The 15109-nt window shown below is 45.8% G+C and overlaps 1 protein-coding gene across 1 annotated transcript in view; it reads left to right on the forward strand.

Moving 5' to 3' along the window:
• Nucleotides 1–3250: 3250 nt before the first annotated feature.
• The window catches only part of LOC130876999 (L-amino-acid oxidase-like), a 49068-nt gene continuing 37209 nt past the window's right edge, over nucleotides 3251–15109 (forward strand). The window contains exon 1 of the mRNA XM_057773922.1: nucleotides 3251–3449. Coding sequence (XP_057629905.1) covers nucleotides 3251–3449 — 199 coding nt within the window. The remainder of the gene's footprint in view (nucleotides 3450–15109) is intronic.

The raw sequence follows: 15109 nt of genomic DNA on the forward strand, positions 1-15109 counted from the left end.
CAGCAGCTCCCCTTCCCCCCACCGCCTGGGCACTGGACTTTGATCAGGATAAGTTTCTTTTGAAATGACATTTACTTATGAGGTAGGGAGGGGGTACACACCCATGGTGCACATGTTGAGGTCAGAGGTCAACTTTTGGGACTCGATTCTGTCCTTCCACCATGTGAATCCTGGGAACCAGACTCACTGAGCCATCTCACTGGCACAGTTCATCTTCTGTTTCAGGACCCTTTCAGCTGTTCTTTCTTCATATTCAGTTACGTACTTTTTCCATAAATACACGGCAAAGGACACAGCACAGGGACATGTATGAGAAACCCGTGATCACACTGAGTTGCTGCTGCCCCACACAGCAGTGGGAAGGGCACGCCAGCCTGCTGAGAGACTTCACAAAGGCCGAAGATGACAAACATTTAAAGAGTTGTATTCTCACAGTCTACACCCTCTGGAGACGAATCTCCTCGAAGTCCCCAGGAAAGTGTGTGTTCGAGTTACTCAAAGCCTGGCCAGCTGGCATCCTAATTCACTCTGGCCTCTGCCTGCTACCTCTGCTTCACCTGCCACCACACTTAAACTTCCTCCTGGCTTGTGAAAAAAGCCATCATACGACTAAAGCGCTCATACAAGCCCCCACTGGCCTCAGCTCCTCTGAGCATCCTGTCCCACTCCCCAGCACACAAACATGAGCCTGGAGAAAATGTGGACTATGGAGCCACCAGTGAGAACCTGTGCAGCGCTGACGAGTTACTTACCTTATCTGGACAAACGGGATCACTTAGATACCACTTTTGCTGGGCTGTGGAAACAGGGAGTCTGTGTGTGATGGAGGACGATGGGCCAGGCTTCACGTTGTAGGTGATTGCTTCAGATCCCAGCCTCTCCCAAGCAATGACAGAAGTCAAAAGTGCTCTGAAAGCTGAGTTTGCCACACGCTCTGGCATCACATCCTGAGCAGATGGAAGGTTCTTTACAACCTCTCCTCCCTGCCATAACTCGCTCTAGATAGACAGCCACATGTTTACCTTAAACACCAATGAAGAGGCGCTTTAGGGTGAGCCTGGTAAAAGATACCTGACCTTTTCCCCACTTCTTGTCGTGTTTGGGACAGGGAGTGTGTCCTGCCTTCTAATCACGGCTCATGCCTTTTCCTCTGCTGTGCCCAAGGCAGGCCCAATTACTTACCAACAAGCTGCATGACAAGCCCCAACCAGCCATTCTGCCACAGCCTGTCCCGGACACCTGCCCAGGCACAGTTGAAGCAGGCTGGAGAGCGAGAGCCCTATGGGTTTGGGAGGAACACCCGGCCTAGCCTTATAAATGTGTTTGTTCTCGGGTTTGGTAGACAGAGCCACAAAAGGTTATCCCGGATGGAAGCCCCGAGTAAATGAGAAGACTGGAGGAAGGAGCCTTTAAAGATTGGTGGAGGCAAACACACGCCATCCTGAAGAGCAGGGGAAGACGGGCCAACGGGGTAAGGGACAGAATTGTTCCAAGACCTCGTGGCCATGCTTACCTGCTGAGACTTGAAACCTGGAGCCTCAGGGACCATTCTGCAGGGTCTTGGGGGAAGGGAAATCAGCAACTCTGCTCTGTTTGATACATAAGCTTCTCCAAGGAGACAGGGCATCATAATTAGACCCCCTGACAATGAATCCTTAAGACGAGTAGGGATCTGAACAAGGTCTGTAGAGGTCTGTTGTTCTGTTAAATAAGATGGTAATTTAGTGGAGAATGAAATAATATGAATGAGTTAAAGATAGTTTTTTATTAAAAAAACTTGTTTTGCAACTTTTTTTTTAAATTGTGAAAATAACAAAATAAAATATCATTTTAAGACTGGGACTAGAGATCAATTGGTAGATTGCTTCCTAGCATGCATCAAGCCCTGGATTCCATCCCCTGCAATGAATAAACCAGGCTTGGAGGCAAATTTCTGTAATCTCAGAATTCAGGAGGTGAAACAGAAGGATCAGAAGTTTAAGGTCATCCTGAGCTACATAAGGAATCTGAGGCCAACCTGGGAGCTAACAAACACAACAATAACAAAAAATAATTTTAAGGTATTTTGCAAATAAGAAAGAACTCTCTGGGTGTTGGTGGCACACACCTTTAACCCCAGTACTCAAGAGGTAGAGGCAGTGGGTCTCTGTGAGTTTGAGGTCAACCTGGCCTATAGAGTGAGTTCCAGGATGGCCAGTGCTGTTACATAGAGAAACCCTGTTTTGAAAAAAATTCAACTTCTCAAAAACAAAAACAAAGAAACAAAAACAGAAAAAGGTGAAGAAAGAACTACAACATAATTGAAACTAGAAAAACAAAAGTGTAAAACCCTGAGAGATGCTCCAGGGTTTCAAATGGCCATTCTAACCGTTCAGAAGTTCTCTGAGATGTACAGACTTTAGAACGGGGCTAGTGTTTATTGAGTGGCTACCTTAATATAACTGTGTGAATTCTTTTGTGGATTTATTACAATAAAGTGAGTTTTATTTATAAAAGCATTTTGTAAATACAAATGCCCCCCAACCCTAAGCCATGTTCAAGAGTGTTCAAGAGAGCTTTGGTTGACATAAGCACCTTCCTTTTTAAAAACTTTCTGTATAAAAGGCACTAGGTACATAGCACCAGCCCTTAGCAGGTCGAGGTAGGAGAATTGATGAGAGTTCAGCCTCGGCTAGCAGGTGAGACCCAGTCTCAATAACAGAAAAAGACAGGGAACGAGGTCCCTCGGCTATGGAAAATCAGACTCACACTAAGCCTGATATGTCTGGCCTCATCCTTACAGGACGTAACTTAAGACATGCTCTCTCTCCATCCATTATCCTGACCCGAGCTCCATTCATCCTTCCTTCACCAGAACCATCCCGACCCCGCCCACTTTAGGTAGTACTCGGCCTGACCCCGCCTACTCGCCACGCCCCCAACCAAGTCAGAAGTTCCAACCCGCCCACAAACCAATTCATCCTCGCCAGACTGCGCCCCCAGCTAGCCGTTCCCACCCATCATCCCACCCCATCTCTGCCCGCCCAGCCTATACCACGCCCCACCCTTGCCGGGTCGGGTCGCGGGGATTCAAACGTCCCGCCAGCGACCGCGCCCACAGGTCGTTCACGCGACCTGGCTCCTCCCTTGCCCAGTCAGCCCCGCCCTCAGACCTGTGGCCTCAGAGTCCCCTGGCGGCACTAGGAGCTCAGTATTCACCGGCCCATTGTCCTGGTGTGGGTCCCGTCAGCCCACCGTCCACGCACAAGCAATGACGGCGGACGGCAAGGGCGCTGCTGGGGAACGCAGCAGGCCTGCCGCTGCCGCTGCACTAAAGCCAGAAGCTTGCCTGCAGCGCCGACCGGGCGACACCTACCTGGGTGGCTCAGATCGCAGCCGCGACAGCTGCAACAACATCTGGGCCCACCTCTACGCCACGCCCCCGCTAGACCACGCCCCCAGGGCAGCCAGTCTCCTACCCTAGCCATCTACGGAGAGCACTGGCCTTCCAGGTGCCTAGACAGAGGATTGAAAGTACCTCTGCGACCGTGGGGGCTACTTGTGGTGCTGGCCCAATAGCAGCTTCCACAGCTTCGAATACTCTAGGTAATGATGCTCACATATAGACTCATACTGCCTACAGAATCACCTGGGGAAATGGCGGAACTGTGGATCCTGGACCTCCCTCACACTTCCTACCTGGGAGTGTCAGCAGTCTGAGCCTTGCAAGGCTTGGAGGTGATTGTGAAGAAAGCGAATGTAGACCGCTATTGGCGGGTTTCTCAATCCCCATACTCAAAACGTTCATGCTTGGATAAGTATCCCATGTAAGGAGCGGTTCTCTTCATTATAGGTAGGGTTGCCAGATAAAATACAGTGAGATTTGTTTTTCAGACAGCCGTGTGAGCCCCCATATTTCATCTGGAAACCCCGTTGGTTTGTTTAAAATACAGTAGTTAATTGTAGGATGTAGAGCACACCAGGATTCTGAGGACTACAGTTATGGTAACTAAGATGGTGTCCCTGTCCCTTGGAAATCAAAAGTCCAACCTGAGCCCCAGATGCATGACAATCACTGCTCTGCTAAGGACTTTATCCCACCCATGAGGTACACAGGAGAGAACTTCACAGCTCTGTCCACCGTTTAGAGGATCAGCCTATGTAAACGCTGAAAAAGAGGGCCAGTGGCAAAGGCTTAGTGTTTGCATATCTAGAGTTTAGGAGACAAAAGCCTGAATTTGGGGGTTCCAACAAGTTAGGCTTGGCCACTTGCCCCTGTACACCAACTAAAGACCCTAGTGATGCTGTAATGATCAAAGGCAGAGGGAGGAGAGTTCCCCAACAGAGCCACATTGGGCAGAGGACCAGATAGACACAGGGTCTAACGACCCCAAGTCCATCTTTGGGGGTACTACCTGAGCTTTTGCGTTCTTGCTTTTAATTTTTAAAGCCTTATTTTAGGTATATGACTGCTTTGCTTGTGCGTATGTATATCCACCACATTGGTGCTTGGTTAAACCCTTCTTCAAATACCAATTTGTGGGGCTGGAGAGATGGTTCAGAGGTTAAGAGCATTGCCTGCTCTTCCAAAGGTCCTGAGTTCAATTCCCAGCAACCACGTGGTGGCTCACAACCATCTGTAATGGGGTCTGGTGCCCTCTTCTGGCCTGCAGGCATACACACAGACAGAATATTGTATACATAATAAATAAATAAATAATTAAAAAAAAACAAATACCAATTTGTGCACAGCACAGTGATCACCTCCAAATTGTTCCGAAATTATTCATTTTTAACTGTGCAGGGCCCCTGAGCTTCAGCCCTTCTCATAGGAACCACAGTATCTGGGCTTCTCTTCCTCCCAGAGGGACTGCATTTCCTTGACTTGACTCCCTTTCCTGAAGATGAGAATCTCTCTCCACCCTCCTCCCCATAGTTCTCATTCTCTGATTTTCCTTCAGCTGCTTTTCCTGCTACTGCTTTTCCTGTTTGGCATGCTTCCTGGCATTGTTCTAGGCAAGGATATTTTGGATTTGATGACAAAGCACAGGTAACCAAAGCAGAAAAAGAAAAGTAGAAATTGCTAAGGAGATGGCTGTGAAGTGGAGGACTTGTGTAGCTCCCCGGGCTCAAATCCCGAATACTACACACACACACACACACACACACACACACACACACAGAGAGAGAGAGAGAGAGAGAGAGAGAGAGAGAGGGACTAATGGAGGGAGAGGGGGAGGAACATGCTCCGCATACAGCATATACTTGTGTGGCAATCTAAAAAATAAAAATTCAAAAGATAACAAATATTGGTGAAGATATAAAGACAAGAGAACCCTTACAGTGTTGGTGAGAATGAACCCATGAAGAGAAAAACCTAATAGTGGTTGGTAAGAATCTGAACTAGTAGCCACTGTGGACAATGATATGGCGGTGCTGTGCAACATTAAAAACATGGCTAGCATATGATCGAGCTACCGGGCACATATCTTAAGGAAATGAGCTCAGCATACAGGAGAACATCTGCTCTACCGTGCTTACTGAAGCATTATTCTCAGAACCAAGAAATGGAAGCAACCAGCACCCACAAAATCAACACACACTTAATGAAAATGTTGGTATACCGGGGCTAGGAGATGGCTCGGTCTTCAGGGTGATTGTTCTGCAGTTATTCAAGCGCAGTCATCTCTGCAATGCCTGGAACCTCAGCTCCCAGGGGAGTGGAAGACTGGAGGATTGCTGGGGCTTGCTGGCTTTCAGCCTAGCCAAGATGTGAGCCCAGTTCAGGTTCTGCCTCAGAGGAAGAGGCAGAGTGTGATACTCACTTCTGGCCCCCGTGAGTAGGAGTATCTGTATACACGTGCATATGCGTGCACGAGCACACACACACTTCTTTAAAAAAATAGAAAATGTGGTACACCTACACAGTGGAGTGCAATTCAACCTTTTACAGAATTCAGTCAGGCAGTGGTAGCACATGCATTTAATCCCCACACTCAGAAGGCAGAAGCAGGTGGATCTCTGTGAGCTGGAGGCCAGCCTGGTTTATAGAGTGAGTTCCAGGACACCCAGAGCTACACAGAGAAACCCTGTCTCAGAGAGAGAGTTGGGGGAGGGAGAGAGAGAAAGGGAAAAGAATGAAATTGTCAATTGTGTCAAGATGGACGAACCTGGAGGACATTATACCAAGAGAAGTGAGCCAGGCACAGAGAGACAGACACTTCACGGTTCCATCCTCATGAAGAATGCTTAGAAGGCTGAGCTCATAAACATGGAGTCGAATGGTAGCTACCATGGATGGGGGAGTTGGGGTGACTGGTCAAGAGGCAGAAGGCTTCAGACAGGATAATTGTGCTGACCTATTGTACAGCTCAGTGGCTGCAGTAAATGATACATACGGCACGCTTAAAATTTTCTGGGAGAGCGTCTGTCTTGGTCCGTCTTGTTTCTGTCCGCACCACCACACATCAGGTAGATGGTGAGGAAATTAGGGGTGCTGGAGCTCTCAGTTCCAGCTCTGGGCCGAGGGTGTCTCATCGGGTGATGGCTGGACCTAGAGCTTTCCATGGTGAGAGACAGGGCAAGAGATTTAGCCAGACTGGCTCTGATGTCAGCCACTTTCATGATGATCCATTCACTTATTAATCAGCTAATTGCATGAAAGGATACTACTTAGGGCCAAACCCTAATCACCTCTTAAAAGCTCACTTTGCCCCCCGCCTTAATATCCAGTAATGATGCTAAGATTTCAGAGTTCCGGGGTGACTCATCCAAGCCCAAGCGAAGGGCAGAACTTAAATGTTCTTGATGCAAAAACCTGACTCGTGGATACGTGAGAATGGTGATTGATGGAGTGATGAGACCAAGTCAGGCTTGCCCAGCCTGTGAGCATGGCCCAACACAAAACTACTTAAAACATTGTGAGGTGAGTTCTTTTTTAAATTGATTTCAAAATAACTCACTTGCATGATACTCAAGCATAAACCTTGAAGATTAATGATCATGTTGCAATGTCAAATGTTTGGACACTCCTCAGACATATTCATATATCTGACAGGCACGGTTATTATATGTAATTTTCTTTGTAACCAGACTGTAAAAAAAAGCTAATAGAAATTCAAAGTCAAATGTACCCCTTAACGAAGGAGCTGTGACAGTTGATGGTTTCTGGGGAAAGGGGTTGGGTTTCCACACCCAGATCTATAGTCAGCACAAATTAGACTCCACGGTTATCCAAAAAAGAAGAGAAAATGACAAAAAAAGATGAAGACATGAAATTGAGGGTAGGGAGTGGATATGGAAGGAATTGGAAAGAGTAGGGGGTAAATATGATCAAAGAGCATTGCATGAAATTTTCAAGGAATTAAAATATTATATTCAGATAGGCTATGGGATGAGTTGGGGAAGGGAGGAGTCCTTGCATAACCTGGCTCATGCTTACCGCCTTTCAGAAGGTGAGGGGCCACAGGGAGTGCGGTACCAGTACATGCATGTGTCTGCCACATGGGTGTAGGTTTATGCAGAGGCCAGATATGGGTTTTGGAAACTGAACTCCAGTCCTCTGGAAAAGCAACAAGTGCTCTTAACTGCTGAACTATGTCTCCAGCCCTTCTGATTTTTTTTTTCCCAAGAGGGTTTGACATGGACCCCAGGCTGGCCCTGAACTGGCAATGCTTCTGCCTCCACCTCCCAAGAGCTGTGGTTTAAAAAAACAAAAAAAACAAAAACCCAAAAACAAAAACAAAAAATCTTGGGGGCTGGAGAGATGGCTTAGTGATTAAGAGCACTGGATATTGTCTTCCAGAGGACCCGGGTTCAATTCTCAGCACCCACATGGCAGCTCATAACTTGCTGTAACTCCAGTTTTAAGGGGATTGAACACCTTCACACAGACATATATGCAGACAAAACATGAATGCACATAAAATAAAAATAAAAGTTTAAAAAAAACCCAGAAAAACAAAAAAATTTACGTGTGTTTGTGTGTGTGTGTGTGCCGTACAGGTATACTTTTCTATAAATCTAAAATATTTTGAGAGGCTGGAGAGATTGCTCAATAGGTAAGAGCTGCATTACCTCTGTAGGTCCCAGAACCTGCATCTGGCTGCTCACAATTGCCTGTAACTCTAGCTCCAGGCGATCTAACGCCCTCTTCTTGCCTCTGTGAACACTTCAACCATGTCTTAGAGTTTGTTTTGATGTGATGAAACATGACCAAAAGTAACTTGGGGCAGAAAGAGTTTATTCCATTTTACAGCACGTAGCCCATCATCCAAGTAAGTCAGGGCAGGAACTCAAAGCAGGAACCTGGAGGTAGGAGCTGAAGCAGAGGCCATGGAGGAACACTGCTGGTGGCCTTGCTGTCATGGCTTGCTTAGCCTGCTTTCTTATAGCTCCTAGGACCACCAGCCCAGGGTGACACTGTCCACAGTGGACTGGACCCTCCACATCAACCATCAATCAAGAAAATGCACCACAGGCTTGCCGACAGGCCAATTCAGGACATTGTCTCCATTGAGGGTCTCAAAATTACTCTAGGGGCTGTAGAGATGAATCAGTGGTTAAGAGCACTTGCTCTTGTGGAGGACCCAGGCTCTATCTCCATAGGGCAGCACACAACCATCCTTAACTCCAGTTCCAAGGGATAACCTCTCTGACCTCCACGGGCACCAGGGACAGACATACATCAGCAAAACCTTCATACACATTAAATAAATAAACCAAAGTGACTCTAGCTTGTATCGAGTTGACACCAAACAAGCCAGCACACCTCATGTGCACAAACCCCCTTTCCATGAAAACACGCACAAAAGTATTTCAAAAATAAATTGCATATGTGTTTACATCCATATACATGTCTGCGTCCAAATGAATAGATATGATCTATAGAAGATTTATCAAAAAAATTACTCAGCACACCATGAAGGCTGATTAAAAATAAACAAGCATATAAGTTAACAAAGTTACATTGTGTCTGGCTGCCAAGTCACCCTCCCACTGCAGAGCTGTGCTTTCTTGAGACTGCCCGATTAGCTGCTGTGTGGAGAAAGTATCTTCCTCTCATTGTAAGTTCCCTGATGACTGCCTTCATTATCATAGGACGTAAACACCAATTTAAAAAAGTTTCCCATAAAACCTCCAGGGAGGATCCCAAGAGGCGTGGGTTAATGAGGTCTCCTTGCGCTGCTCCCTCTGCCCCTGCCAACACTCCTTGTTCCCAGAAAGCCAAGCTGAGCTCCACAGCCCCACCCATTTGCAAGAGCCAGCAAGCGGCAAGAGACCAGGAGGGGCTCGTGGGAAGCCGGGGCATTCTTTTGAAACTGCATAAATGCATCCCCCTTGACATGGAAACTAGATTCCCCCGATCCTCACCTATCCCAGTGCCTAAGAAGGATCTTCTTAAGGTGGCTGTACTTGATACTCAAAACCTGAGTTGGCTATTATTTGAATCCACTGAGATGAGTCTTTCAATAGAGCAGGAAGATCCCCTGAAGGAGCCCAGAAAGTAATGAGTCCCTTGCTGATGAACCAACAATCATTCTCACTTTTCAATGAGGCCAGAGGGTAATTAGCCCCAGAGGCAATTAACCTCAGCCGATCCCATTAGGATCGATCACAGGTGATAGTATTTCTATTAGTGGACACGCACTCAATTACCAGGCTTGCCAGAGCAATAGTGGTGATTCACACATGCCCTGTGCTCACACCCATCCTCTGTCTCTATGCTCATTTCAGGAACCGGGAATATCCCAGTCTTTATCACTTTCCTACTTCGGAGACGAAGCAAGTTGGTGTGAGCTGGAATAATCACAGCCAGGTCTTTGACAACCATTGGTGGCGCAAGATACTTTAAGAAAGATGGCAGCCTGCAGTTTCCATACAGACAGGCTTGCCTTGTGGCAGGAAAACCTTGTGTTGCAGCAGCACACCATACCCCAGGCCGGTTGCAAGGGCTGTACCTGCCAACCGCCACTGCTGTGTAGCAGGACTGGAGTGGGCCCCTTCGCTCCCTTTTAGACAGAGTTGCCTGCCATGCTGGGTGGGAGCCAGAGCTCTGGATGCGGAGGCTCGGAAGGGAGCTGGTCTTTGCTTCCTTTCTTACCAAGTACGTAAAGAAAGAGCTTGGGTGGAGCAGAGGCAAGGAAGGACGATTTTTACCAAGTATTGCCCCTTCAGCGGGGAAGGGGTGGGAAGAATTTTCCTGCACTAGTTCGAAGACTAATTTGAAAGGTGTAAGTTTCTGGACAAGACTGGGTTCGGGCGTGAAAATGATCATGGCTTTGTTGTGTAGCCCTTTCCTGAAGAACTGAAGCATTCTGCCCAGAAAGGAGCTCCTTAAGACTAGAGAAGTTCGTCTGGCATGGTGGCATACGCTTTTAATCCCAGCATGTGGGAGGCAGAGGTGGGCGGATCTCTGTGAGTTTGAGGCCAGCCTGGTCTACAAAGAGAGTTCCATGAAACCCATGACAGACAGCCAGGGCGGTTAAACAAGAAACCTTGTCTTGAATAACCTAAACAACAACAAGAACAAAAAATCCAAAGCCCTCCAAACTAGGGAAGTTCTAATGAGACACCCACTGAGACTTACGAAGTAAACAATTCACAAGTCACAGGAAATCCCTGAAGCTTGTGAAATTTCTAAGTCTCTCTTTCCTTAGGAAGAGGGCACTAGAAACGAGACTCCCACCTGCTGAGCTGCCTTGACTCCTGCAGAGCACGAGGGTTCATGAGTAGTCACCCCTGCTGGGTCGAGGGGCTTTCAGTGAGGCAACTGTCTTTGAGTCATATATATCTTGTAAGTAACTACTCACCCATACTCCTGTTGATAACCCCAATAAACTCACTGGTTCATCGAGCTGGACTTTGGCGATATTGTTACGTCGGTGTGTGTTGGAGCGAATAGATGTTCATTCACATCTCCGTAGGAACGGTGTCACAGAGCAGTCGTGTTGGAGACTGGATCTGTTTTCTACTGGCGATGTATCAGAGGAATAGGAATCTGGTAGCTTAAAGGAACGAGGAATTTAAAACATCTTAAAGTTCTGTCTGTCAGAATGTTGGCAGCTTGTGTCCTTCCTGGAGACCCTGGGACACAGCACGCTTCCTGGCCTTGCATGCCCAACCACCCTCCCACTTCAGGCTCATACTCGGTCCATCGTCCACCTGCAAAGTCAGCAGTGTGGGCTGAGTCACTGTGACACCCCCATGCCAGCTGCTTGGCTATTTCCTTCCACATGCGAGGACCCTGTGATTACATCTGGCCCAACCCAGGGCTCTGAACACCATGTCTATAAGTTCTGCTGATAAGCAACCTCATTATTTGTGCAACCTTAATCCTCCTTAACAAGTTAGGAAACACGGTCACAGGTTCTGGGGATTCGCATGTGGACATGTCTGGGGAGCCATTGTTCTACACAGGTACCAGAGTGCATCAGTGGCCTTGAGACCAGTTTGGATTTTTAGCCATGGATCGGAGCTCACTACCCTTCGATACATTTTTCACAGGAGCATGAAAAATGTGCTTAACCTTTAAAATGTGTCTAACTTCTCACGAATAGTGAAAATGGTTTTTCTGTGGCTGCCAGAAGCCAAGGAAGCCAAAAAGCAAACTGCAGTCTTGGGAGTTGGCATTAAGATGGGTGCGGCTGCAGGGGCACTTACAAAGTCATTAGTGAGTAAGTGTGACTAAGGCGTATGATTACAGAGACTGTAGGCTACAAATACAGTGCTGACGAGCGAGGGGCTAAACCAGGCCTTGTCATTACGGAAGCTTGCTCTGTACATTTTTTATAGAATAGTTTTTCAGTTATGAATGTCATACACATTCATTATAAAAAAAACATACACACACCCATATATATTTAATATGTATGTGTATATCATGCCACGACAAATACATGTTTATACAAATTTATATTCTATATACATGTATCAGAGGGTTAACAGATATGTGTAGACTGAAGTCAGGCGGCTGTTAAGGTGAGGAAACCCATTATTTTAACTTATAGTAACTTCCTTAACAAACTCCTAATGGGTGAGTTACATCTGTATTTTTCCTAGGTTTCTTATATAAATACAATGCTTGTATGAATTTTATATATTCATCTTTGCAACAAGACTATTTCCCCAGGAGAAATTTCTAGAAGTATAATTTCTGGGTAGGATACAATCTGTGTGTGTGAATGTTTTAGATACATTACCAAATTTTCCCTCAAAGTATGCCAAATTGCTTCATCTTGAAAAGTCAGTAGTTAACAGAGCACTGTCATTTTAATTTACTTTTCCCCATGTGGATACAGCTATATTTTGAATATGTTTTTGTAATATATACATTTTACATCTAGATTTTGGCTATGAGAGAAAACATGTGGTGTTTGTCTTTTTGAATATGGCTCATTTCATTTAACACGGTAATCTCCACTTACATCCATTTTCCTATGTATGGCATGATTTCATTCTTCTGTAAAACTGAATAAATCATTGTGTGTGTATACGACATCAGAAAAAGAAATCTATCTGTTGACAGACACCTATGCTTAGTTCCATAACTAAGCCGCTGTGAGTAGTGCTGGAGTAGGCATGGGTGTGCAAGCGTCTCTGCAGTGTGATGCATGTGTCCTGGAATAATGTAGCTAGATCACACAGGACTTCCATTTTCAGCTTTTTTTCTCCTTTGAGGAAGCTCCAAATTGATTTCCTCAGTAATTGCACTAATTTACATTTCTACCAGCAATATGTAAGGATTCTTCCCCTCCCCTAAATCTTAGTCTGTCTTTTTCTTTCTCTGTGCCTCTTTTTAAAAAGATTAATTTAGCTAGACATGGTCCTAATACCTTTAATCTCAGCACTCACGAGACAGAGAGTCAGATCTTGGTGTGTTTGAGGGCAACCCAGTCTACATAGTGAGTTCCGGGACAGTCGGGGACACAAAGATTTATTCATTTCTATTTGATGGGTATGAGTGTTTTGAGTTCTTGGGGTTATATCCCAAGTTACTGGAGTCTTTTCAGAGCATCTATCTTTACACCTTCAAAGTCTTAGTTCTTACATTTGGGCTTGGCCCCTTCCCTTCTCTTCCCTTCTCTTCCCTTCTCTTCCTTCATTCCTTCTCTCTCTCTCCCTTTTTCTTTCCTTTTCTTTCCTTCCTTCCTTCCTTCCTTCCTTCCTTCCTTCCTTCCTTCCTTCCTTCCTTCCTTCCCTCCCTCCCTCCCTCCCTCCCTCCCTCCCTCCCTCCCTCCCTCCCTTCATCTCTCCCTCCCTCTCCTTCTTTTTGGGATAAGGTTTTGCTACGTAGACCAGGCTTGCCTTGAATTCACATAGATCTGCCTCAGCACATGAGTGCTGAGACTTACCGGTCTGGGCCACCATGGCTGGCACATTGTCTTTGATCCAGTTTTCACTGAATTTCACACAAGATGAGAGACAGGAATTCAGTTTTATTCTTCTAACACAAACTATGTTATTCTTCTGGACATGGTATCCGCCTCCACATACCCATTCATAAAGCAAGTGCTAATTTCTTTCTTTCTTTTCTTTTTTATTTTCTCAAGGCAGGGTTTCTTTGTAGCTTTGAAGCCTGACCTGGAACTAACTCTTTTTTTTTTTTTTTTTTTTTTTTTTTGGTTTTTCGAGACAGGGTTTCTCTGTGGTTTTGGAGCCTGTCCTGGAACTAGCCCTGTAGACCAGGCTGGTCTCGAACTCACAGAGATCCACCTGCCTCTGCCTCCCAAGTGCTGGGATTAAAGGCGTGCGCCACCACCGCCCGGCTTGGAACTAACTCTTGAAGACCAAGCTGGCCTTGAACTCACAGAGATCCGCCTACCTCTGCCTCTCGAGTGCTGGGATTAAAGGCATGCGCCAACACCGCCTGGCTGCAAGTGTTATTTCTATGATGTCTGTTTCTGACATCTTTGCGGGGGGGGGGATTGGAGGATGTGATCACATGGGTTTATTCCGGGTCCCCCAGTCATTTTATTCGCCTCTGTGCTGTGCCAGCACCACACTGGTTTGGTTACTGTGGCCCGGAAGTGTAGTTGCACGGCAGATGCTGTGATTTCCACAGCATTTTCTTCGCTTCGGATTGCTTTTTTTATTTGGAGTCTTTTGTACTTCCGTGTACTAAATAGGACTGTTTTCATTTCTTTGAAGAATGTTGTTGAATTTTGAATACTGCACTGGATTTGCAGATTGCTTTTGATAATATAGCCTACTGGTATTAATTCTGCCAGTCAATGGGTGTGGAAGACCTTTCCATCTTCTAGTGTCTCTTTCAATTTCCTTTTTATATTTTATTTAAAGTTTTCACTCTAGAGGTCTTTCACTTCTTGGCTTGGTTTATTTCTATATTTTTTCTTTCAAAGCTATTGGGAATGGATTTTTCCCCCAGATTTCTTTTTCAATATGTTTCTTGTTGGAATGCAGAAAATCTTCTGGCTCCTGGACCTTGGTTGTGCTGCTTTGCTGAAAGTGTAGGTTCTAAGGGTTTTCTGTTGGAGTCCTTAGGATCTTTTAGGTTCAGAATGACGTTGTCTGAAAATAGAGAGAATCTGAATTCTTTCTTACTTGTGTCTTATTTTTTATTTTGCATTATTGTTCTGGCTAAAATATCTAGCATTATATTGAATCAAAATGGGGAGAAGGGACACCCTTGACTCTTTTTAAAAAGCTTGACTGATCAGTTGATTGACTGAGATGGAGTCTCACTATGCAGCCCTGGGTAGCCTCATAGAGCCAGCTGCCTTTGCCTCCCAAGGGCTGGGATGAAAGGCATGTACCACCATGCCCAGTTAAAAAAGTTATTTTCATTTGTGTGTATGCTTATGTGAGTATGTGCCATGTGTGCAGGTGCCTGAAGTGGCCAGAAGAGGGCATCAGATCCTGTGGAGCTGGAGGTATAGGAGGTTGTGAGCCATTCAGTGTTGGTGCTTGGAACAGAACTCAAGTCCTCTGGAAGAGCTGCTGATCTTAGCCACTGAGCCAGCCTCTTTGCCTCATTTTCAGTATTAGAGAAGCTGCGTTCAGCTTTTCTACACTTAGTATATTGGTTATAATATTTACTATAGGTTATTGTCTGATATGCCTTTCATTGTATCATGGTATAGTTTTTATTTTTAGTTTTTTAAGGGATTTT

Source organism: Chionomys nivalis, chromosome 7 (assembly GCF_950005125.1).
Source record: "Chionomys nivalis chromosome 7, mChiNiv1.1, whole genome shotgun sequence".
Classification (NCBI taxonomy): domain Eukaryota; kingdom Metazoa; phylum Chordata; class Mammalia; order Rodentia; family Cricetidae; genus Chionomys; species Chionomys nivalis.